The sequence below is a fragment of the Cinclus cinclus genome, chromosome 20 (genome assembly GCF_963662255.1).
Source record: "Cinclus cinclus chromosome 20, bCinCin1.1, whole genome shotgun sequence".
Classification (NCBI taxonomy): Eukaryota; Metazoa; Chordata; class Aves; order Passeriformes; family Cinclidae; genus Cinclus; species Cinclus cinclus.
The window spans coordinates 12391474-12416893 of NC_085065.1; the positions used below are offsets into that span (position 1 = coordinate 12391474).

The 25420-nt window shown below is 54.3% G+C and overlaps 2 protein-coding genes across 5 annotated transcripts; both read right to left on the minus strand.

Moving 5' to 3' along the window:
• Positions 1-862: 862 nt before the first annotated feature.
• Positions 863-23579, minus strand: PCYT2 (phosphate cytidylyltransferase 2, ethanolamine). Of its 4 annotated transcripts, XM_062506442.1 has the most exons (13): positions 11282-11379; positions 10787-10875; positions 9830-9991; positions 8005-8071; positions 7466-7550; positions 6457-6501; positions 5073-5211; positions 4408-4490; positions 4152-4229; positions 3481-3546; positions 3190-3255; positions 2644-2732; positions 863-1968 (listed from the first exon to the last, which is right to left on the minus strand). In XM_062506442.1, the coding sequence occupies exons 1-13, from the start codon at positions 11368-11370 to the stop codon at positions 1878-1880; spliced, it is 1149 nt and encodes a 382-aa protein (XP_062362426.1). In that variant the 5' UTR covers positions 11371-11379; the 3' UTR covers positions 863-1877. The 4 variants fall into 4 exon arrangements, with proteins under 4 accessions (XP_062362426.1, XP_062362429.1, XP_062362427.1 ...); XM_062506445.1 differs by lacking the exon at positions 9830-9991; XM_062506443.1 differs by lacking the exon at positions 3190-3255.
• Positions 11399-15704, minus strand: SIRT7 (sirtuin 7). The gene is made up of 10 exons (XM_062506441.1): positions 15549-15704; positions 15327-15464; positions 14755-14859; positions 13777-13847; positions 13608-13680; positions 13060-13158; positions 12274-12510; positions 11950-12030; positions 11711-11817; positions 11399-11624 (listed from the first exon to the last, which is right to left on the minus strand). The coding sequence occupies exons 1-10, from the start codon at positions 15642-15644 to the stop codon at positions 11414-11416; spliced, it is 1218 nt and encodes a 405-aa protein (XP_062362425.1). The 5' UTR covers positions 15645-15704; the 3' UTR covers positions 11399-11413.
• Positions 23580-25420: the final 1841 nt, after the last annotated feature.

The following is a 25420-nucleotide window of genomic DNA, read 5'->3' on the forward strand; positions in this document are numbered from 1 at the left end:
TGGCGGTCCCCACCCTGGCAGGTGTTGGGCAAGCTGGGGGCTCCCCATCTCTGCTAGCCAGTGCTGCACTGGCACAGACACCACATCCTGTGACAGTCTCCTGCAGGTGCTGTGCATGACAGATGTGGCCGTGGAGCTGCCAGGAACTGGCAGGAGCCCATGGTGCTCTCCAGTGTAGGGCAGACATGACTATGTCCTTGGACCCCATGGAGTGTGAGGACGCCTGAGCTAGTGCTGGTGGTTCTGGTGTGACAATAAACATGCTTGGGATAGTTCTGCCTCGCCTGTCCTTGGGTAGGGAGGGGCGATGGGGGAGCGTATCCAGATCTGGGGAGTTCTGAGTTGCTGCGCCCACCACTCTACTGGTGTGTGCTGAGGCTGCTCAGATACCCAGGAGAACAAAATCCTTACGTCCACGAATAGCCCAACACTTGTGAGAGCTGCAGGGCACAATGCAGGGACAGCAGGGATCAAGGGGCTGTACTGGATAGCAGGTGACTCTGGGCATGGGGTTCCTGTCCCTGTCTCCCCCAACCAGAAGGGCCCTGCTCCCCCTTGTGTGATGCAGGTGCAGCACCCAGGTTAAGCTCTTTTTTTCTTAAGGACAAACTCCTCTGCAGGGCCCATGGGAGGGGACCACACACTGCAGAATTTGTGCATGCAGCTCAGAGAGCTCAGGAAGGGGCCAGCAGGTCTGAGTCGTGGCTGTTCTGGGGCTGAGGAGCCATTGGAACTGCAGGGATGCAGTGGGAGTGTGGCACACCCTCTCAGTACCACTGCAGTGGGGCTGCAGCACAGGTTCCATGTGCCACCTGCTCTGCTACCTGGGCTCAAGCCCCAAAAAGACAAATGCACAACTCTTCAACATTTTATTAATGATCAGCAACAAAAGTTTACAAGAGAGGACACCAGACACAGCCTGGAAGGACCATCTGGCACAGTGCAGTGAGGTGTTCAGGATACCAAGCACAGTATCCTGGAATGTAAGAGGCAAAAGGGGCTCAGGACCCACTCTCCCAGCCATGCACCTCCCCTTAGAGGCAGGCACGCTGCATGTCAGAAAACAACCCTAAAACTTCACCTGGCCCGGTCCTGCCCTCAGGTAAGCCATTGGGCACAAGGTGGGCTCTGAGCACAGTCCACACAAGGCATCACGTCCTGCTGCATTGCAAATGGAAGAGCCTACAGGAAAAGGCCCCACGATCCCTAGGCCTTGTGTGGAAAAATGCTTTCACCCAGCATCCCAGCATCACCTGCAGCCTGGCATTGGGGCAGCAAACAATTTGCCTTTATCCAGCTTGACCCAGAGTAGCTCTGGGTCTATGAGGGGCAGGAGCTGAGAAAAGGTAGCACAGTGAACCCCAGAGTCCAGCACCACCTCTGGCAACCAGCCCCTTGTTCCTGAGCAAAAGCTGCAGGAGGAACCACATGAGCCCGGTCTTGTCCCTGAGGCTGCTCTCACTGTCTGTCCAGCCACCCACACCATTACCAAGGGGCTGCTCTGGAATGCAGACTCCAGTCAGGGCAAGGGGGCATGGGCAGCTCCTCCACTTCCCTCCTACTAAGAGCCAAAAATGGCAGAAGGTAAAAGCACATCAACATGTTAAAACATTAGTTATAATTAAAACAATTTTTTTTTGTCAAATCTCCTCCTGGCAAAAGGAACAGGGACTGATTAACGGAGATAAAACTAGGCAACAGAATCCCAACTCATTATGTCTGCCTAATTAGTGCAGGAGGAGCTAGGACAGCAGAGGGTAGGACAGCAGATCCTGCATACCAGCGGTGCTGCCCCCCTTCAGGGGTCCTTTCCTAAAGAGCAGTTGCTCTACCAGAGGATGAAGTTGCAGCACTCTCACACATCCACGCTCTGCCACCTAGTGCTTCTCCTCCTCTAGCCTTTTCATGGCCTCCAGCACTGCCAGCTCTTTTGCTTCTTTCTTCTGGTTGCGAGCCTCAAACTCGAGCCTGCAAAAATCACACAATGCCATAAGATTCTCAATCATCCGTACCTCTTCTAGATAAAAGCACCTGGAGCAGGAGAGCATTGACTTCTCCTATGCTGCTTTGTTCTGAGAGCACTTCAGAAAGCCCCCAGGACCTCCATACTCATCCAGAGCCTCTCCCAGAGCTTCCCATGGCTGCTGCCAGCACTCTGCAGTCCTCCACTCCCACACCAGTCACACACAACTTCTTTCTCCCTCTGCAGAAAGTGGAAGAAGCTGCTATGCCATTCTTGGGCTGTCCTGAGCGTTTTAACACCAAAATGAAATTTATCACTGATGTGATCCAAGGTGCTGAAAGGACTCAGGCCTAAAAGACCAAAGCTCTGAAAGAATCAATGTGCTCTTTCCCCAGCATATAGCAAAGGAATTTTATCATTAAAGGAGAAAAACCAATAAATGTGCTGTGCAGCATGTTGTGACACAGCAGAGTTCAGCTGTTCCTCTCCCTGTACAAATTGGTACAACCACATTTAGTGACTATGTGTCAAAGTCTGTCCAAGCCATAAAAGAGGAAGGACAAGTTTGCTGACTATGCCTTTAGGTAATACTTTCTCTCCCTATTTGGTCACACTGATCAGTCTCAAGACACTCTGGATGGAATAGTATGTGACAGAACCAGGAGATGAAGAAATCCAACCTGTTCTTGATGATTCTTTGCACAATTAGATCTGTGGTGAGATTGCTGCCACTGTCCACCAGCTGGAAAATGCCACGTTGCTTCGGTTCCTGCAAACAGACATAGCATTGGGCTGTGAAAACACAAAGGACCTGGGTGTGCAGCTCAGCAGTGACAGCTGAGCTGAGCGGTGGCAGGCCCTGGAGCAGCCAGCCAGCCAGACAGGATGCACAGTGATTTCCTAGGAGGCAGAACAAACACTTGCTGAAGGCAAAGCTCCACAAACATGGCAGCTGTGCAGGACAGAGAGCAAAGCCCACAAGATTTCTCAGCCTAATATGAAGGCATCAGAAACAGGCAGAGAAAAACAATGCTTGGAAGAGTGGAGCTGTTTGGAATAATTTACTGACTGCTCCACATTGCTACCCTTAGGGGTGGATGAAAAGCCACATCACCTGCCAAAGCCATAGCCAGGTAGGCTCCTCTGCAATACACCTTCTCAGTCCAGGAACACAATCAGAGCCAGGCTCTGTCTATCACATGCTGACAAAGCACCTGGTACTTTACCTCATAGGGATCAGAACCATCCTTGTCTGGCACCACCTCAGTCATCCCATGGCAAACAAGTGTTACCTGGAGAAGGACACAAAAGTCACTGACAAGATCCAAAAGATGACAGGGACATTTCCTGCTGCTACTCCCACTGAGCACAGCCTAGAGACAAGCAAAGTCATCCTCCCGCACCAGCCTGGCAGTCCCAGTCTGAGCAGGACACTCCCTTCTTGCACCCCTGTGTTGCCCTGCACCATTTTAGCTCCCCACACACATCTTCATGTCCATCCATGTGCAAGGACTCACCCTGAAGTGATCCAGCAGATCTGCAGTGACAGCGTAGGGAGCTCCAATCACCACCTCTGAGACATACTAAAAAAGGAACCACGTAGAGTCCAGATTTGAAAAAAAAGCCCCACGAAACAAAAACCCAAAACCCAGCCCCAAGCCAGAAGCCAGCTGCTTCTTAAAGAGACCTGAGCAGGTCAGCTGGCTACAGAGTCAGAAGTTCAAATAAGGGAACCGAGAAGTGGGTTCAGCAACAACTGCTTGTCAAACAACAGCTTTTTGTTCCTCTACAGAATGTCCTTTCTGTGCCCATAGAGCAAATCCAAAAGTTAATTGCTCTGGGCACACATTTCTGGGGCTCCCCACAATTTTGTCCCAGGCATTTCTCCCTCTGCAGGGAGCAGTGTTTTCTAGTGGCAATGTCTGCACAGAGCCACACAGCTCCCCACATGGCATCCAGCCCTGTCACTGCCAGCAGAGTAGCTGGGTCAGCAGCTTGGATCAGCCAGGATGGCACAAGAGCCTAGCAAAGCCTCCCAAAAGTTCATCAGCACCTCTAGCAGCCTCAAGTGATTCATCTTATCCGTCTTCTCAGGCCACCCCAAGGAACTCATGCAAGATCACTGAGAACAAGTGAATGCCACCAGGCTCCAGGCAATTTCTGGAACAGTGCAGAGACACCCACTCACCCTGCAGGCCAGGACACTGAGGGTTCGCTCATGGATGTTCATGATGGGATAGTTCTTCCCTTTGTAGCGATTCACCTCCTACAGCAAAGCACCAGGCACAGTCAAAAGACAGAGCAATTCCTTTTCCTCTTGCTCTCTCCCAAAATGAAATTCCCATATTGGCCATTACATCCCTATCCTGTGTCCTGGAGCACAGCCTGCCTGGTTCAGAGAACAGGCCCAAGCTGCTCTGCCTTTGGACAGGTTCTACACAGACCTGATCGAAATGCAGCCCAGCAATGATATAGGGTTTCTCTGCCAGCTGGTGAACCTTCTCCAGGAAATCCACATGACCAACATCTGCAGATCTGTTTTAAGGAACTGAAGCTTACATGGAAAACAGAGAGAAGGAAGACAGAAATAAAGTCACTCAAAAACAACAGTGGAGACAGGAATCCCCAGGATTTTATTCTTGCACCACTAACTGTCTATTTCCATGAACAGTTGCTGCCTCCCTCCTCAGGTTCCACCAGTTCTGGGCAAAAGCCTGAGACTGTTTCAGCTCCACCTTACATGGACTCAGCTTTGCCTCTATCCAGAATTTCTACTTGTTCCAGGCACAAAGGCTCAAAGCCTGCCCCACGAACAGTGTGTCAGCTGCAGATGCTATGGCAGCCAGTCTTCACCACAATCAATAGTGTTGAGAGTATCCATCTATCTTCCTGAAATCCAACAGCCACAGATCACTCCACAGAGGAGCTATAGCTTCTTTCTCAGCATCCTGTGACTAAGAAATTGCCAGGAAAAACTCAGTCCTGACTCCTCTCTCACATGCAGATACAGAAAAGGAAAAAGAAATGAGGCAAGTATCCAGTCTGGTGTCTCCCAACATGAGAACATCACAGAAAGACCACTTCTGCAACCAAAGAGAGTCAAGGATACGGAACAGGTCGAAGGCTCCAGCCACGTAGATGATGGTGTCTCCCGGCTGTGGCTCCTTCCCTGATGCAAACTGGATGATCTTCTGGGATGTCTGCAGGAACTGCGAGACGCCAGTCCAGGGACTGTGACCTTTGGGCCCCTGTGGAAACATATACCAGACACAGCTTCTTTTCAGGCTCTGTGAGGGGGTTTGGACAACACAGAGCAATGCTGAGCAACCTGGTCATCTCACTTTGCTAGCACCTGCAACAACTCCCAGCACCTTCGACTTTCTACATTCCTGACATCAAGTATTTAGGCAATTTCACAAAAACTCTTTATGCTCTGTGTAAATCATCGCCTCAGCAGCCAGCTCAGGAGATGCCAAGAAGAAAGCTCAGGAAGGAGGAAGACAACAGGGCAGGTTTGAATTTCCAGGAGAAGCAAGATGTGCTCAGGAGACAACACACGACCAACCTACGCTCTGCCAAGCCTCAGGGGACCTGTCTGGCCCCTCAGCTCCGAGGACAGAGCTCGGTCCCCACCACGTGGCAGCTGTGCAAACAGCCACCAAGTCACCTGCTGTGCAACCCAAAGCTGCTCCAGGCCTTGGCAGGACACAGACACTGCAGCTGAGGCCAGAGCAGGCCCTGCAAAGGGCAGCATGCAGACAGCTCAGCTGTCAGGGTTATGTAGGGTACCCAGTGCCCTGACCCAATCTACCCACATCCAAGCCCCAGCCATGCTGAAGCAATATGCCCCAAAACATCTACTCAAAACCCCCAGAACAGTGGGGAACTAAGGATCATTCATACAGGTCAGCAAATCCCCACCAGTAAAAAAAGACTTGCTCAAGCTGCTGGTGCAGCTCATTAAGCAGGGACAATCCAGCTGCCAAGGAAATAAACAGGACTGACGGCTCTTCAGAAGCAGTGTGAGCCACAGGCTGGACTTGGCAGCTGGAACACCAAGAGGGCTGCGCTGCCTCAAGCTCTGCAACACAGAGGACTGTGTCCACACCTCCCAAACCTCTTAAAACACCTTCAAAACAACACAAGCACTGAGAGGAGCATCCACGGAGGCTGTCCTCAGGCTGGAACCACGGGCACTTAGGTCCCCAAGGAAGTGGCAGGAAGGAATTTACAAGCAAGGAAGGAACCCAGCACAGGCTCAGTGGCAACAGCAGCCCTGTGGTGCCACTGAAGGACAGCTCATGTGCTGCCCTGTGCCACACCTGCCCATCACACCCACTGCAGGTGCTGCCATATGGGGACAGCAGACGTTCGCTGAGACATTACTGCTACACGTGGGAGGACAGACAAGCCTGCAACAGGCCAGAAAGCACACTGGGAATCCTTCTCAGGCAGGACAACAACCAGACGTCCACGACCAGAACTCACATTACCTTCCCAAAGTTGTCAGTGTGCTTCCGATAGTCTAGGTCCTCATCCTGAAGGGAGATAAAGTCAAAATGTTTAAGCACTTGCACAGCTCATCCAACCAAGATATGCTTGTGTGTAGGAAGTGCTGGGAAGGCCAGGCTCAAAACGCACACCAGGGATTGGGGCACTGAATGTTGACAAACTGGTTAATACCTAAACCAGAGTCCTGTCCCAGCATGAGTCAGAGGAAATGTGTCCTTATCTGATCCCAGCTTGGCACCACCAGCAAAGGTGGCTCTTGCCCAACATGCAGCCCCAAGAGTGCTGCACAGCTGCATCCTCCCTCAGCCTGGCAAGCACCTGACAGGGCAGCATCCCTTCTCCTGCCAAACGCCCTCACGAGAGGCAGGCTTAGGTATCTGCAGCAGCCAGCAGCACCAGGCAGATCTCAGTGTGAACCCATGTGTTACAGCTAAGCCGATTTATCAGCTCAGCACACCAAAACATCTCCCTCTGTCCCTGAATTCACCTATGGGTCACTTGTTTCTGCAGTTATCCAGGTGATTCTATTCACAGATTCCTTCATTACTCAGTAAATTCAACTCATTACCATAAAACCACTGAGTACTTTTCCCTGGTTGGGATAGCTCCCAGCTAGAGAGTGAGCTGAGGAGACTCAGGAAAGGTCTGATCAGAGACAACAGAAGGCAGAAGCATGAAGCTCAGTGGGAAGGGAGAGGAGTTGCCAACTCTGGCAGCAGCTGGCTGACAGATCAATGTTGTTGCACCCTGGGACAAGTCATGGCCTTGCCTGCAGCTTCCCTAACATTCCATGGCCAACGCTGATCACGAGTCTGTGTCCCATCACACTGTGATTTCAGAGACGTTGAAAGCAAACATAAGCGGGTTGTTTTGCTGCTGCTCCCCGTTCTCCATGTACCTGGGAGCCAGGCCCAGGAGCTTGGGGCAGCAGAAGGGAAGAGCTGGCACGTGCCCTGTACTTCACCTCCCACCCAGAGCCCTCTGACTCACTATGTTGCTGTGGTGAGCCTTAGTCATGAGCAGCATGCGGCCAACAAGGTCAGTGGTGGACACGCCCTGAGTGCGTTTGCATTCCCTGCGGGAGACAAGCAAAGGATGAAGCAGGAGCCCCAGGAGCAAACGCCTCTGTCCTCCCACTGTTACCACAGGAACGCCTGTGACACCAGATAAATCCAAACCAGGGGCTGTCCTAAAGAAGCTTCCTTCTCAAGTATAGCATTTATTTACTTAGCCTCTGCATCATCCTCATGGTAAGAGTATCTGCTGGTGTGAATGCCTCTCTCACTCAGACTTCCCAACAGAGCCTGCTCTCGGTGAGGCTTTAAAACCAGAACCAGCACCTGCCAGCAACCAGGCAGTCCCACTTCCCTGGAAACAAAATGCTGGGGGCAACTGAAGCTCTGACACACATACAGCCAAATTCAGGTGTGACCTGAAGACTGGTATGCTTCATCTGAGTTCCCTTCAAGGCACAAATTCCCAGAAACTCAGCCCAAAACAAGATAAACAGGTAAGCAGCAAGAGGTTACCTGTATCGCCCTGCTGTCTTTACTTCCTCATAGGTGTCCTTGCCATCAATAGTTAAGGTGATGTCATCTGCAGAGAGAGAAAAGCCTCAGAACTGTACCCAAGCTCTCCTGCACAAAAGCAGCAGCTTGTGCAGGTCCCACACACCTGAATCCAGATTGGAACTCTTCAATCCAAATTCCTGTGCATATACAGGGGACATGTCCTGTGCCCCACAAAAATGTCAGGGGTTTTTAAGACTACTGTGTCTGTGGAGACAAGGATATTCCTGGATACTAAACACCATTACCTATCTGTGTACTGCCAGGTGCCCTGCAACAGCAGGCACAGCTGATTATTGTCCGAATGACAATAAAGAAGCACTATCTATATCAGTGTTAAAAAAAGAACCTTTTGGTTCATATTACAAGTTTTTATTCAAGGAAGCTTCCATCCAATGGAAAGCTGTTCCTCTCAATGACTGCATTTCCACAGTGACACCCAGCTCCTACAGAAGCTGAGCCATTCCAGTTCATCTCTGGCACATGGCTCCCAACTCCCTCTGCAGAAACACCTCTCATACACTTTTGGTGATGGAACAAATCCTTCACAAGCAAAAGCTAAGCTGGTTTCCCTTTGCCAAATCAGTCAGAGGGCAGCCCACAAGTGTGTCCACACAGTCGGGGGTCTCAGTCCTGCTCAGTTATCCTAAAACCCCACACCCTCCCCTCAGAGCAGAGGAACAGGACAGCACACACTGCCAGCACAGCTTGGCATGCCAGGAGAGGCACAAACAGCAGGGCTGCCGTCACCTTCTCAGGGAAGCTCAGCTATTTCCAAACTCAGCTTTTGCACAAACACAACCTGGCAAAACCTGGTGAAGGCGTGTTGCTCAGGAGAAGCATGGAATGACGTGGCAGTGGGAACTGCAAGCAGCTGGAGCAGAGGCCACCAGCACTCCTCCACTGTCTAACCCCTCACCAAGCCCTGCAAGGGGTCACGTACACCAAACATATTCAGGGCAGGCAATGAAGTTAATGAGGAATTTGATAACCACTCCATCCACGTGAAAAAAGCATATTTATCTTCTAAAGATTAAGGATTTATTTACACTTGGTGAAATACTTAGCTTATCAACAGCAGGTGGCTGGGATCAGATGAGAGATACACGAAATGAGTGCAAAGACTAGTCCTGGTCAAACTAACAAAGTTCCTTCAGAGGGGCAGGGAGGAAGGGCTGAGGCTTAATGAGCATCGGCAGCAGCCCAGGAAGGGACAGAATCCCAGAGCAAGAACATTTCCTCAGAACACTGGTTCTCTTCAGCAACTGTACACCAAAAAGTGTATGCACTAATAACTAGGTCTCTGGCCACACAGTCAGCTGAGCCACTGAACAGCTTATGAGCCAGATAAAGAGACAAGCTTTTCAGATCTAACCTTGTCCCAGGATAAGTAGACATAAACATGATTGTATTTCTGCACACTTTCCTTTTCAATAGTGTTTTTCCACACTTAAGTTTTATAAATGGCTTTCCCCTTTGCACAGATTTCTACTAGTGCTAAGGGCAACCTCGGGATAATTTCAAATGACAAATTTCACCTTATTAAGTTAAAACCAAGGGCCCTGACCACTCTCACGATTTTGAGCACACTGACATGTTTCTCCAGACCAGAGACCAGAAGCAGCTGTGCTGCCCAGTGCAGGTGTTGAAAAGGCAGAGCTCTACACACAGCAGGTATCCCTGAGCCCTGAACCAGCCGGGACATTGCTTGGTTTGCAGAGGGCACCTAGAGCACACAGCCCCAGGGGCCGATGTCAGCACAGCCACTGCCTCAAACACCACTCACCCCCATGCACACAGAAGTCACAGCTGTACTTGTCCAGGGTTTCCAGTGTGGTGACATAAGGAGCTCCAGGAGCAATCTCATCGACCCACTTGATGGCCTGCACCATTTTGTACCTCTCCTCCTGTGTAAAGACGGGGGGACCCTTGTGCTTGGCAATCTCCTCTGGGGGAGAAACAAAATTCCAGTTAGAAGCATGTCCTGCAGCTGCAGTGACTCTGTCACCGCTTCATTCATTTCATGGGAAGGTGAACTTCACTGCAGACTTATCTTCTGCTTTGGATCAGCCTGTGGTAGCAAAGGAAGCCCCAGATAGATCAGAAAGTATTTTGATTCAGTTTCATTTCCTAATGAATTCAGTTTCATTTCCTCACTTCCTTAACAAAGGCCGTGGAATTCACTCAGAGGGAAAGGTCTCAGTGCTTCCCCGTACCCAGACACTTCTTGCTGAGGGGGATGAGCTGGGTCTCCTGGCATCCCCCTAGGATAAATTTCCCTCTTAAACAGTAACTTCATACTACACCTGGTTCATACAAGAAATTCTGCATCCATAAACCATTTAAAATGCATCTTCACACACCAGAACTTGTTTCTGGTACTTAACTTCCAGATGGCCTTGAAATGAGTTTTCTCCACAAGATAAGTTGTTTTGGAACCTAAGATCTGCAGTTCCTGTGAGCAAAACCAGACTGATTTTCAGCTGTTCCAACTGTTTTTATAGCACAGAATGCAGATTAATCCTCAGAGCCTGCAAGATCTGACCCACCTAATCCTCAGTCTAAAAGTGTGACTGGGTAAGTCCATTCCCAGAGAAGGGACATTTTTCTCCTGGAAGCTACTGGTACTGGAGCAGATGCAGGATGAAGTCTGAACCTATCACGAACTCTTGGTTCTCCTGGGGCTAACGGTGCTGGGCAATTTGAGGGGCTGCACAAGACATAACCTGGTAAAACTTCTTACCATCCGTGTGGACCCCAACGATCAGGTAATCGCCCATGGCCCGCGCCTGGCGCAGCTGGTTCGAGTGGCCATAGTGCACCATGTCATAGCTGGAAAGAGAAGGGCCGGGTCAGCCCAGGCACACCGGGACGCGCTTCCTTGGAAGCTGCGGTCAACCTGCCGCAGGCCCCGGGGCTAAAGGTCCCTGTGCTGCCGGCACAACCCGGTCACCAAGGGCTCCCTCCCACCGCAGCGAGCCGGCCCTGCTGCTACAGGCCCCGCTCCTCCCCGCACCTGCCCGGCAGGTGCTGCCCGTAGCCCGGGGGGAACGGACCGGCCCCGCTCGCCGCCGCTCGCCCGGGGCCCCGAGTCAGCTCCGCGGGGAGAGCGCCGCTCTCCCGCGGGCCCGGCCCCGTCCCGCCGCGGTGACAGAGGAGGCGGAGGCACCAGCGTAGCCAACACGGTTTATTTCTGCGGCGCCGCGACATCACCCGGCCCCGCGCCCGCCCCACTCACCATCCATCGCACCAGACGCGCACGGGCCGCTGGCCGCCGCCGCCGCCCGCCGCGGCCCCGCCGCCGCCCGCCGCCCCGTTGCGCAGCATGGCCGCGCTGTCACCGGCGGCGCCGCCCCGCCCCGCCCCGCGCTCAGCGGCTCTTCCTGCGCCGGCCGCCCTTGGCGCAGCCGCGGCCGAGCCACCCCCCGGGCCGCCCGCCCGCCGCCTCCGCCCGCTCCCGGGGCTGCTCCTGCTCGCGGGGCTCCTCCCGCTCCCGGGGCGGTGCCACTGGTTTCCGCGAGTGCGTGCCCTCCTCCCCGGGCCGCAGCGGCTCGGCCAGCGCGAAGATGGGGTCCCGCGCCCTGCGGAGGGAAGGAGAGGGCGGCGGTGGGCGCTGGAGACCGGCCCCGGGCCGGGGGCTCCCGCGCACAGGGCCCGGGCCGCTCACCGGTCGTAGCGCGGGATTTCCAGCCCCAGCTCCGCCATCAGCAGCCGCATCACGTCGTCGCAGCGGCCGTGCAGCTTCAGGGCGGCCAGGTCGTCCTTCGGGGTCCACTGCGAGCGACAGCAGAGCCGGCTGCAGGCAGCTCTCCGCGGCGGCAGCGGGGGCTACTGCCGGGGGCCCGCGCATCCGCAACCCCCTTTGGCTCACACCTGGCCCACCCAGCGCCAAGGGCTTTGTCTCACCTGCAGGTTCACAATATACAGCTTGGGCCGGCGTGTGGGGGGCTTGCTCATGCACCAGAGCCTTGGGTATTTTTTCAAAACCTGTCACAAAGCACAGAGGATCAGCACAGCCACAGGCACACGCAGCTGTGAACCGTATCAGTGAGAGGAAAAGGAATGTATTACCAGGAGGGGAAAGAGGGAGGAAGAGAGACTATCACAGATGTTGGGCGAATCCTGACACCAGAGTTTACAGTTGTCTGTTTGGGAGGAGACTGCTCAGCACCAAGGTGTATCACCAAGAGGGAATGCTGCTAACAATCTTCACCGAGTCTCTAAAGTTACCTTTAAGCTGGAACCCAGACAAAGAATCACATCTGCTTTGCTTGCAGCTTCTGTTGCTGCTTCCCAGTTCAGGGGCTGTGTCAATGTCCCCTTCTCCCCAAAGTGGACGATTGTATCTCTCAACTGTGCCCCACACTTGTGGCACGTCCTGCCCGTGTGATGCCTGTGCAGGGCTGTGCGCTCTGTCACATCAAACACTCGCACGTACTCTCTGTTGGGTGTACAGGAAGTGCAGACCTGGTACAGGACAAAAGCAGAAACCCATCACATCATCAGCATCCCACCCATGAGAGGTCCTACCAGGAGCTTTTTTCTCTTGGAAGAAAAGCATTTCTGGGGACAACAAAGAAGTTGTAGACAGAAGCATCAGGAATCAGATTCTAACTTGGAAAATCTAAAGGGTTTTTTCTGTTTCTTTTTTGTGGTTGTTTTTTTTTTTTTTTGTGTGTGTGGGGTTTTTTTTTTGTGTGTTTTGTTTTTTTGTTTCGAAAACCAGCAAGCAGAGCCACAGGCAGCTTTTGGCTACATGCTGGGAAGGATTTCAGAGAAGGGCTGAGGAAGAGATATCAGATGCAAAAGGCTACAGCACATACAGAGGAAGGGGTACAGAGTTGGGTTTGGTACTTTCTAAATAGTTCACCCCAAACCTGATGGTCTGAAGACAGGAACTATACACAGGCCAAGCCCTTGTACTCATTCTGTCTGAGCTAGTGGCAGATCAAGAGTTTACATTCCCTTTTTGCGAGGCCACTTAAACATTGACTTTTTCCTGCTCTGGCCACTCACCTCTATGTACATGTTCCCATGGAGCTCAGATATTGCAGCTCGGGGTAACCCGCTCCGCAGGTGCAGCCCATCACAGTTCTGAGACACCACATGCTGCACCTTAAAGGGAACAAAACACTGAACTCCCACAGACCATACAGGTACCCTCCAAGCAGGGGATACACGTGTCCCAAATCACACCAATAGCCTGCACATCAAAGCAGGACCCACAGGGGAAGAGCATGATGAACGGACCTTTGTGACAGCTAAATGGAAAGCCTCCTCCTGCTAAACAGGGCCTTTCTAGGGCTGGCTGATTTGTGACCAGTTCCCCACACCAGCCTCTCCAGGCACAAATACAATATGTTAAAGAAAAGGCACCAGGAGAAAACCTGCCAGAGCTGCAGCCTGGAGACTGAGGAGGGCTTGGACACATTTTCCTACATGGATATGCAGCCACTTGAACCAAAAACCTAGTCAGGCAATATTCTGAAAAGCTTTCTCTTCCCTGCTGGGCTTATCATTCTTAGGCAGAAGAATATGAGTGAGGTGGGGAAAAAATATCTTACCAGGTTGTGCTTGTGCAGGCAGGCAATGCTCATATGAGTGAGTGTGGGCTCTGCCTCACTCAGGTCTGCAGCCCTGACAAGAAGCAAGGCAGAAGAAAAAAGCTGGAATTGCCATTAACCTCTTCCAGTATCAGCTTTCTGTCACACAGTTCAGAATTCGGCTCCTCACCTGATGCTCCTGCCCTTCTGCAGCAGTGTCCAAATGCCATTGGGACCTCTGTAGTCTGGGATCGAAGCCGCCTGTCAGCAGGAGAGAAACCAGGCCTGACGAGGGTGGGGTTGTCACAGCTCTTGTACACAAACACAACCAACCCAGGCCCACCCAGGACAACCACAGACAGTTCCATCCACAGCTGCTTTTTCATTCGCTCTGAGTTTTCCAGCGTAGCTGTTCCCTAAACACAGGGAAACCTCCTCGTATGTTTTCTCTCTCTCTTCTACGTTTCAGCTCTCATTTTCACCTCTGGTGTTAGCTTTGTCCAATTTTACCATTACAGAATCCCTCCAGAACTCTTTTTCATCCTTGGTACTTGCCATTTCCCTACACAGAACTCCGTTCTTGAGCCTTTTCTTATTTTCCCTAGATTCTGGTTCTGGCACCTCACACTGACCATTTGTAGCAGACATGCAGGTGACATGAGCACTCATGTGCTGCCCTGAGTCATACTCCATTTCAGCAGAGCATGGAGTTACAGAGCTCACACAAAGGTGACAGATGATACCTCTAGAAGAGGTAGAGCCAGACTGCTGCTTTGCCCCAGGGCATTGCAACAAAACAATTCTCAAAGTGCTGTTTCTAAGTTCCAATAATCCACAGCTGTCTCTGCATGCCTGATAACACATATAACATTCCTGAGCTAACTGGCTTAAGGTTTTACACCAAGTCACTGAGAAGACTCGAGTGAGGCGAGACCAGCATCCTCTAGCTCAGGCTGTACATCCTGCATGGGGTTGGAGGCAATGCAGCTGCAGGATCTCCTGGGCAACAGGAATGACCCCAGGATGCAGCCTGGAAACCGTGCTGACTGCGGGACTCATGCAGCACCCCAGGCTCATCACACATGTCCTGAGGTCATTCAGGAACCAGGCAACAGCCCACACACCACTGCCTCCTAAAGGGGCTTCAGCTGCTGCCCCCCAGACCCACCGTGCTGATCCCAGCGCCCGTGTAGATGACGAGGTGCCTGGCGCTCCGCACAGCTGCTGCCAACTCAGCCACTTTTCTCTTCAGCTCCTCTGGTTCATCGCACACCTGACAAACACACCTCAACGGGTTCACACGGGTCAGAGATACACTAAACCACTGAGTCAGAAAGAACAGGGATCTTCCCAAAAATCTGAAGGTGGGCTTGGGCCAACCAGGAAAAACAACACAAATACAACATCAACAGCGAAATTAAATTAAAAGGACGTGGGCATTGTTCATGGGAGGATCACGGGAAAAAAGCTTCCTGGAGACCAGAAGCTGCTGGGAGACCCTCTTGGGAGACCTGCCCACACAGCCACATGTGCCTGGCAGCACGACTGACCAGAGACAAACACACGGCAGCCCCCGGAGGGCAGACGCGTTCCCGGCACTGGGGCACAGCGGTTGTTCACCGAGGCCTGCTGCGGCTGCAGAGCTCGGCAGCAGCCAGCCCGGCGGCCTCCGCCCCGCCTCTCCGCGGCCAGGGCCGCTCCGTGCCAGCGCCGACACCCATCCCCGCTCCCGCCGCCCACCTCCTCCTGCCGTCGTCGCATCCGCTCGCGCCGCTTGCGGCGCCGCTCCAGCTCCCTGACGATGTCCTCGCTCTCACTCAGCACCTGGAACTCTTCGGGGCTCCGCTCCGCTGGCGGCTTCCTCCAGATGCGGGATACCTGCCCGGTGCACAAGCGTGGTCACGGCGGTCCGCAGCGGAACGGGTGGGTGGAGGTGGAACGGGTCGGGCCGCGTCTCCGTACCTGTCTCCGGCGGTCCCGCTGCTCCTCCTGCTGCAGGATCTCGGCGCGCGCCGCCGCTTTCCGCTCGGAGCGGCTCAGGCTGCCGCCCGCCGCCATCACCCCGGAACCGCCGCACCGCCGCCGCCGGGCTCCGCTCGCCGCTTCCGCCTTCCGGTCAGAGAGCGCGCGCGCCGCTTCCGGCACCGCCCCCCGCGCGGCAGCGCCCCCTGGTGCCGGGCGGCCCCCCAAGGACGCGCAGGCGGCGGCTGTTGAAGCGGTTTATTGTCGCGTACAAAGGCGGCGGACACTGTACAGAATAAATAACGGCAATAACTTAGCAATAAATACCGCCTGCACCGAGCCCGGAGCCCTCTCGGTGACCCTTCTGTCCGCCAGCCCCGGCTCCGGCCGAGAGCGACTGTACACAATTCACAAGATACACAAATCCCGGGGGTGCCGGGGCCGCTCCCCAGTCGGGCTGGCGCAGGACCCCTCCCCAACGCCCGGGAACGGCACCAGGAAAAGGAGAAAGGGAACACGACACCCTTCACAGCAGGAAACCAAACGGACGAGCACCTCAGGAACAAGAAATGTCACACTCCAGAACACTATATACGAGAGAGAGGTCACCGTGACGGCTCGGGCAAGGGTCGCCTGGCACGGGCGCAGGAAGGCGGCTGGCAGGACACAGCATCCCCGGGGCCGGACGGGAGACTCCTTGGACACTGCGGAAATACATCGCTGGGGGTCCTACACTTCACTGAGAGCAAAGCCAGAGGGAAGAAGCACTCGGGGGGCCGTGGACTCGCTGACATCCAGCCCGGCACCCACCGAGCTTGTGTAGCACAGTGGCACCTTTCAGTCACGGCCTTGCACCTGCTCTTCCCTACATGAGCTGTCCTCATTGAACACGTAGGCCACGTGGAGCAGACCCGGGCTCCGAGCAAGGAAGGACAGAGCAGGGCAGGAGGAACGCCGTGTGGTGCAGCGCCTTCAGCCCTGTCACAGCTCCCAACAGCAGCACCGGCCCCCGAGCGGTACCAGTGCGGCTGCCACGGCAGGCAGGGAGAGACTGGATGCTCCCTGCCACAGAGCACAACATAAAACACGTTCTCCTGGCTGCAGAGTTGCCCATCTTGCCTACTGTGTTGAAGGGGCTCTCCTCACACCAGAAGCTCCAGCTGTGAAGCCAAGATCCTAACCAGCCCCATACACACCTTGCCAGCTCCTCTGGCCCAGATCAGGACTCGGCTGTGCCCCGAAGGGCTCTGGCTGATTCAGTCTCTGGCTGGGTCTAGGAGGGACAGGGGTGGGAATGGCACCTCAGGACAACTGGACGTCTCTGTGTTCTCTAATATCTCACTTCTCCAGTCACCACACAGCCGGCTGAAAGACCAGAGCCTGCTGAATGCTGTGCAGTGTGTGGCCTGTGTGGTGAACGGCTGGAAGTGGCACATCAGACACTTCAGTTCAAAGAAGAGGAAGTCCAGGGCCAGAAGGGGGAGGTCTGGAGGCAATGTTCTAACCTGCTCCTCCTTTGGGAAGTTTACTTGGAAAAGCATCCCGAACAACTCCCTAAACTCCCTATCAATCAGAGCAAAGCTGATCTCCTCCAGCAGGAAATCCCCATCAACTACCTGCTCCTCTCCTGCCACACTGCAGATTTTCTCAGGCTGACCTGCTCCTCTGCTCAGGTACTGCAATATCAGTTCAGCTATGAGAAACATCCCCAAAACCTATCCAGGATGGCCGTACCTCCCCACAAGGTTCACTTTACTTGCATTATCCCAATCTGCCCCCTCCACTCAGATCTTCAGCAGCCAGGCAATTACATGGGCTTCCCCCTCATGTTCTGCTTCTCTAAAACTCAGTAAGTCAGCTCAGATCTTTGGGGAGGGGAGAAGGGAGTCAAAGTGTTTGAGGAAATGGAGCCTGGCCACAAACAACTTCTCAGCTGCATCACAGCTGTGAGTCTGAGCACTCTCCTAACCCCCTGGGCAGAAGGTGCCACAGGAAGGACAGTGATTCTGCCACAGCTCACTGGCCAGCAATGCGTAGGCACCAGGGACTAGCCTGTCCCATGTTGCCCCTCTTGTTGCAGACTTGCACCTCTTGTTCAGGTGAGCCACAAGCACAACACAATTTCTGGCCACAGGATCTAATTCAGGAGCTAAATTCCATCAGTCTTCTCCTAAAGCTGGACAAGTCTCCCTCACATTACTTCTCTGACAGGTTTGCTGCAGGAAGGAAAGTGCAGCATTCTTCTCCAGGTAACCAAGCTAACCTAGTGTTGGCTGCTCAGCAGGAGCTGCCTGTGCTCCCGCCACACACCTCTGGTCAGGCGTCGCTACCTCGCTGCACCAGACAGCCATTCTTATCTTCAAAAACAGCAGCACCTTTGCCTATGCACCAGAACCTGTCTGGAGAATTCAGAGAGATTCCAACTCAATCTCTCAGTTGAGTTTAGGTAAAAACAACAACTGTGAAATGACAGCACATGGCAAAGGCACCAGCACAGCACAGCGCCGCACGAGAGCTTGGGGAGCAGAGCGTCCAACACAAGGGAACAAGACAGAAACTAGCAAGGTCAAGAATAAGTCACTTTTGGTACAATTGCAAAAAGATATCAAACAGGACTTGCCTCTTTTTTTGTCTTTTTCTAGGTTTTATAAATAAAGTCTGATAACTCCTTATAAAAACTAACCTCAGAGCCACAAACAGTTTGCGGGAGGTTCATGAGAAACTTTAAAATTATTTATTTATTAACTTTTAACTAGCAAAGTCTCTGAGAATATTTCCCCACTCATATGGTCAAATATTCTCACCTTCTCAGGTAAAAAAGCTGACTATAAATACGCTCTCTCTTCTGTCCAATTTTAAACTTAGATAATTTAATAACTCTTAAAATGATGTTTCTCTCTTTAAATAAAGGGCTATTTAACCACATAAACTGGTTGTGTAAACCATCACACTAGAGACACTTGATACCCTCAAAACACGGGAACAACTAGTGATTTTGGTCTTGTTCAGTGCAACACATTAGGCACAAAACCGGCCTGCAGTCAACACAGTACCACTGCTCTCTTCTTCCCTCCCAGGGTGCTGGGCCCTGCAGGGCCTCAGGACCACAGCGGCAGGACACAGCAGCTCCATCCTTCCCACCACTGCCAGTTTACACAGCTAACGCCATGGACGTCTGAGGGAAACCCACGGTTAGGGCACAGAGGCACACCTAGAAAGGAATAAAAACCTAGGACACAGAACACCCCAACTGTAACTACAGGTACCAAAGGAGACAAAAGCAGCAGGTTCAGGCGCTGAGATGCACCACCTGGAAGAGTCATGAAATAAAGCCTTTGGAAGTGACCGAAAATTAGGGTTCCCAGCCCCCAGGAAAAAAGCTTTCCTCAGGCCACTCCTCCACCCTTCTGTCAGCCACGCTGCACAGATTTTCTTTGGGTAGAAAATCAAAATCTCAGTCTGTTCCCCAGGGCACCCGAGGGCTACAGACTGCTGGGTGGGAAGCTCTGTCTGCACAGGACAAGGGATGCATCACCACTGCTCATACCAATCTGGACACAACAAAATTAACTGGAGCGATCAGCAGGCCAGTCCTGGGCCAAGTCAAAGGAACCCAGACCCATGTGGGGAGGGCTTGTGCTTTGGGGATTCCAGGCTGGTTTTGTGCCTAACTGCCCTGCACAGACAAGCTCAGGCAACGCTCACTTCACTAAGACCGGGCGTCCGTTTTGGATTTCACTATTGTGATGACACTAGTAGTAGCAACCTTGCCAGGGACGAGGGGCCCCATACTGGAAGTAAGAGGCCCCCGTGCAGGGGTCACAGGGCTCCGGGCCACGGTTCTGGCGAAGTTCTGGAGAGCCTCGTATTTGGAGCGGAGAGCATCAAGTTCCATTTTCATGCTGGCGTTCTCTGAGGCCAGCTTCTCCACTTCTTGTTGCAGCTCTGCCTTCTGCTTCTCCAGTTCCTCCTTCTGGGTAACGCGCTTCACTCTGCAGCTCGCTGCGTAACCCCGGTTCTTCAGCGTGCGCCGACGCTGCTTCAGCTGGATGATCTCCTCTTTCGACAGGCCCCGTAGATGCTGGTTCAGCTCTCGCACAGACATGGTCACCAGCTCCTCATCTGTCAAGCTGGTCCCATTCTCACCCGGCTCCCTCTTCACCTGGGAGAGAAGGCAGCACACACTTGTGAAAGCTGGGGGGGACACCTACACCCATCCCTGCACCCCTTTCCTCCACCCGCCGCATTACCTTCAAGGCTTTGTTTCCTTTGTTGGGGGTCGTCATAACACGACAGCCTTGTCAGCTGGGTTCTGGAAGGGAAGGAAGGTCAAATTAGCACCTGGGACACAGCAGAGCCCACAGCATTCCTCTGGCTAGGTCCAGCAGCAATGCCCCATGGTGCTTCACATCCTGGTCCCCACTCACCCTCACCCCAGAAGACCCTCAACAAGCAGCCAGCTGAGCTGGACTCACAAGAAGCAGACTCTGTCCCTGAGCAGAAACTGCTGTCCTTCCACACCTCTGCTCCTATGGAGACTTTGTGGCAATGCTGTTTTTATGTTTATAGTCAGGGAAATTTAAAAAGTAGGAGGAATCAGAATACATGGAAGCAGCATTTTTTTAAAAAGCCTTGCAAGCAGCAGGCAGGGTCCAGAGCATGGCTGCTGCAGGCCAGTCATGCTGACTCAGCAGGCTGGCACTCTGCACCACTTGCTCTTAGCCTCATCCTTGTCACTCCCAAGCAGGGCAGGTTATCTTAACATGCCCTTCCAACAGGTGCCCAAGCACAGCTCAGAAGCTCCCCAGTCCTACCAGACTCCAGATGCCCCCAAGATTGCAGCCAGTATGATTCAATAACCCTAAGCAAGGGCTACAGGGCAAGCCTTGGACACACTGGAATTCCATCACAAATTTGGGCTGATGCCTCAGCAGCCTTTCATCTCTCCCAGTCACACAAAACTGAACCCATTTGTAGGTCTTTTCTATGAGAAAGTACCTGTCAATCCCTGGCATGCCAGGGCCCAGAAACACAGTCTTCCTCCTTATCTTCAGAGCCAAGGTGTGCTCACAAGAAAACAAAGATTAAAGGTGCTGAAAAATGGAGCAGAGCAGACTCCTTCCATGCCATAGAAGACAAGACTTCAGAACTGTTAAGAGCAATTCCCAGGCCTGCTTTATTTATACCCAGGCTCCTGCTTCTTTCCCCACATACCTCTTCCCCTCAGGCTTTTCAGTTCAGACTGCTAGTACACTGCCCAAGGAATTGATCCACACAAATACCACCTGACAGACATGGCTGTGCCTCAAACAGCACAAACTGCACTCCCCTCTCAGCCCACTCAGCCCTGGCCAGTATTCCTGTGCAGCCCACAGATGCCTCTGCCCCTTTCATCTCGCAGGTGTCAAACAACAATTTTCTTTGCCCCTGCCTGACTCCCAGCAGAACTGATGTCCAGTTACAGACCAGAACCAAATGCACACATCAGAAAATATGACTTTGTGCTCCTCCAGCAGCTGCACAGGGTCCCTACAGTGCATCTACACCCTATGGGAGGTGGACAGGACTAGCAGTCACCAGAACACCAGCAGAGATATTCCTGAAGCCTGCAGCCTGCCAGGAGCCAGGCTATTTATATATATCTAGAGGACAATGCTCCTTCCAACAAGATATCTGCTACATCCGACCACACTGTATAGGCACAGTCATTTGCTGCCCAAGGAAAGCAGCTGCAACAAGGCAGGACAGGCAGCACACAAGCTACTGCTGCATAAAATCAATTCTTTCCTCCTTCCCAGACTGCTGTTTATTCCTTCTGTTCCTACCTGGTAAACAACATGACTGCTGGGAAAAGGGGAGAAGAAAGGGAATAGCTGGAGAGACCAATGTGTGTGCCCCTGCAGAGGGGTGAGTGGAAGGCATCAAGGGCAGGTATGGTCAGTGCGACCATGGGAATTTGCTCGCCCTGTGGCACTGAACAATTTACAGCTGCCTGGCAGGCACACGGGCTGCCTTCCTTACAACAGACCCAAAATGAAACAAACAGGGCACATGCGTGCAGGGCACTGGGAAGAGTGCTCTTCAGCAGGCTGGGGGATGGCTGGTGCTGGCAGAGCTAGCCATAGCAGATGCAGCTACTCATTCCTACCTCTGCATTCTCTAACACAACACCCTCTCAGGCAGGAGCCAGTCACAACAGCCATCAGAGCTGCAACAGGACTGGTGATTCTACCTCTTCAAGGTGCAGCAACACACAAGGCAGTCAGTAGTATGGGAAGAACAACACAGTTTCCTGGGTTCTGTTTTAACTGGGCTGTTTGGCAGCTCACAAAGAGGACACACAGAGAACTGGCAACATATCAGAGACCAAACTTCGCCTTACTCTCCAGACTGCTGATAGATCAGCTTTTGATAGCTTCCTGAAGAAAGATCACACTGAAAAGTGCCAAACATTATGGCTGCAATGAAGAAACTGCAGCCTCAACACATTTCCCCAGAGCTCAAAAGGCCTGAACTCAGCACAAGCACAGCCAATTCTCCCCTCAGCTCAGCAGCAGCACATGGGAACTGACAGCACCATGCATGAACCAACACAGGCCCTTCTCCATGCTCCTGATGCACAACCCTGCCACGAGCCCTGTGTAAACACGGTGATGTCACCTGCTCCAGCGCTGGCAGAGCAAGGGCTGTGCTCCTCCACGGGCTCCACAGCACTGACAGGCACGGCAGCATGGTTCGTCAGCAGTGACGGGCACACCGCACAAAAACACACTCTCCCCCTATGGATTTCATACTCCGTTTATTTGCTTGCTGGCAAATGTGCTCACACAGTTCCATCCAATGACTCCCCAAATTACCTGCATAGCCAGGACAGTGCCTCCCGAGTTCCCCACCCTGGGGGTCCCCTAGTGAGGTCATTCAACCCTGAGCACTTCCACAATTTCTTCCTCTAAGGAATCTGGCCACCGAGCTCGTTTTTAAACTCTGCTCACACTGCTAAAGCAAAGGGCCAGCTCTGAGAGACTCCCTCCCACCCTTGGCAGTGCCCTCCTCCGACCACACAGCTGAGCCTCACATACCCCGACAGCCAGAGACGCGCCCAGCTCTGAGCAGCGTGAGCGACCCGTGCCCAGCACGGACACACCCAGACCCTCCGTGCTGGTCAGGCACCGCAGTCCCGCGGGAGTCGAAACCCACTCCACTCGTGGGATGCTACAACGCCGAGCACCTGGCAGCCCCTACGGAACAGGGGCCAGAACCTGCCACCACACGTCTGCAGCCACCAAGCAGCCCGAGGACAAGGTACCGACGCCAGGCTGCGGGGCCGTCCCGCCCGCCTCTGCTCTGGGAACGGGGCGAGACGCCCCGATGGCTCCTCACCCTCCCGGCCCCCTCGTCCCCGGGAGAAGAACCACAGACCACGGCGAACACCCGCGGCGGGGGGCGGCCGCCCGGCGGGAGGGGGGGGCCGGGGCCCCGCCGGGGACCAGGTCGCACCCGTACCGGCGGAGCCTGAGCGCCCGAACGCACGGCGGGGCCAGGAGGGGTAGGTTCGGCCTGAGGGCAGCTGGTCCGTAACACGATCGGGGCGGTCGGCAGCCACGGGAGGGAAGGGCCGGATGCGCCCGTGATGCCTGCGGGTGGACCCGGGAGGCGGCGGGCGGGGCCGGGGACGGGCCCCGGGCCAGCGCCCCGCGCACCTGTTGCTCGGCCGCTGAGCGGGGCCCGGACACGCTGTGGCGTGGCGGGGCGGGGCGAGGGCCGGGCGGCGCCGGGTAGGCGCGACCCCGGAGCCCCACCGTGAGTCAGCGATGGCGGCCCCGTTAGGCACCTGCCAGCCCCGCGGCGGCCCCGGCCACCATCCCGGGCCCGCCGCGCCCGCCCCGCCCCGGCCCGCCCCCGGGGACCGGCCCGCCCCGCCCCGGCCGGTGCCAGGGCCGCGCCCGCCCTCGCAGCCGGTGGCGCTCACCTCCTGCCGAGGCCGCCGGGCCAGGCTGGGCCGGGCGGGGCGGGGCGGGGCGGGGAGGCCGCGCTGGGAGGGACCGGGACTCACAAGCCGCCGCCGCCGCCGCCGCTGCCGCCGCTCACGGACTCGTCACGTGATATTTGGGTCACGTGGCTCCATTCATGAAGCGCCCGGCGCAACCGCCCCGGGCCTTAAGGGGGCCGCGCGCTCCGCCCGGGGTGCGCGGGGACAGCGCGCGGCCCTCCCGGCCCGGCCGCCGCCGTCCAGGTCCCGTCCCGGGGCGAGCGCTGCCGTTCCACCAAAGTGCTGGGTCAGCTCCTGTCATCTCTGGCAGCGGCCACCGGCCTCCTGCCGCTCTCCCCGTTTTAGCACCGGCAGGCCCTTGGCACCGCGCTCCCTCTGAGCTGGCCGTGCCGCTGCCCGTGGCACGGGGCCGTGTGCACAAGCCCTGCCTGCCGCGCTGGGGCCGGGGCCGCTGCTCTGCTCACAGCCGCTGCTCTCCCAGGCCCCGCCGGACTCGCTCCAGCTGCATTCCCAGCCCTTTTGCTACAACTCCGGGTCTGTGACACGCAGCCGGTGCCCACTGTTTGCTGCCGTGCTACAAGCAAAGCAGGGAAGAGAAGATGAGCATACCAGAGAAGGGCGAGAGGCAAGTGGAAGGTGCAGCAATGAAAGTGGGCACACAGGGATTAAGGAGTAGGACAGCAGCAGGGGCTTCGCTGGGCTTGGATCCAGCAGCAGCACCACTGCTCTGTGCACAGAGGATGTCACCGCAAGCCTTGCAGAGCCCTTGTAGCCCCTCATGGGCTGGGTTTCCATCTGCTGTGGTGGCCAGCTCAGTTATAGGTCTGTAACCATCTAGGAAGTTAATCTATAGCTCTGTCTGTATAGGAGTACCCGGGGCAACTCCTAGATCTCCCTGCAGAGGGGCTCAAGCTCAGGCATCCCTTCATTCTGCATCCCACTTTTTAAGCCAAGTGGGAACTCTTTCCACAACACTCCTTTGCATTTTGCAACAGCCAGTACTTCATCCGACTTCAAGCTTGGCCTGTCTGCACAGGTATTGCAGATCCTGAGCAGGAGAGGAAGGGATATATGACACCCAAGGGCTCCTGACTTAGTGGCCACTGCCAGTGGCAAGGGATACCCCCAGTCAAAACAGCTGGGATTAGCCACAGCTCTCCTCAGAGAAGCATTTTTTTTAATGTAAAGAGGGAAGAGGAGTAACCATCTGTCACACCTATGGGGTCATACCTTGCTGACAGCCTAAAGCCTAACACTAAAAGTACTTTACCTTCACCAGCACCTCAGAGACAACGGGAAATTTGAAAACTCACTACGCCTCCACCTGCCAAACCGCCCAAGAAAGGCCAGCAGGAAAGGAGGGGCATTGAGAGGTCATGGTCCCCTAAGGCAGACTGAGCAGAGAGAAGGGGCAGCCACTGGAGAGAAAAGGAGCACGATCCAATGTTCATGCCATATGTCTCCCTGTAAGTGGTGGGAGATTAGGCAGAGGCACTTGACCCATTCCAAGAGGTGATTTTGGGCCCAGCCCCTGATGTACTGTGCAGCATGGTGTTTGTGTGGTAGCATCTGCTCCAGCTAAAAACAGAAGCAACAGGACATAAGTTCTGAGAGCAGATGCAAGATGGAACCAGGGAGGAGCAAACCTTTGAAACCAAAAATTCTGAAACATCCTTTTAAAATCCTGTTAAAAAAAATTCTGCATTAGACACCACAAACACTGCTTGAGTCCTGGAAGTACTCAAGGCTTCTGGACAAATTATTTCTTTGACAAGCTCTGATGAGAGTATCACCCCTGCCCAAGAAAAGAGCAGTGCCAGGGACAGCTCACACCAACCCCACTACAGGTTAAAGACCCTCTACTACAGCACTGTGGCTTGCA

Excerpts from the sequence above, each read along its gene's own strand:
- PCYT2 (XM_062506442.1), bottom strand. The coding sequence starts at position 11,370 with ATGCTGCGCAACGGGGCGGCGGGCGGCGGCGGGGCCGCGGCGGGCGGC. Across the intron at positions 9,992-10,786 it reads CGTTGGGGTCCACACGGATG|AGGAGATTGCCAAGCACAAG; the intron begins GTAAGAAGTTTT and ends TTTCTCCCCCAG. Across the intron at positions 4,230-4,407 it reads CTGGGCTGCATTTCGATCAG|GAGGTGAATCGCTACAAAGG; the intron begins GTCTGTGTAGAA and ends GCTTTGCTGTAG.
- SIRT7 (XM_062506441.1), bottom strand. The coding sequence starts at position 15,644 with ATGGCGGCGGGCGGCAGCCTGAGCCGCTCCGAGCGGAAAGCGGCGGCG. Across the intron at positions 13,681-13,776 it reads CAGAAGGGCAGGAGCATCAG|GGCTGCAGACCTGAGTGAGG; the intron begins GTGAGGAGCCGA and ends GCTTCTTGTCAG. Across the intron at positions 12,511-13,059 it reads ATGGGAACATGTACATAGAG|GTCTGCACTTCCTGTACACC; the intron begins GTGAGTGGCCAG and ends GTCCTGTACCAG.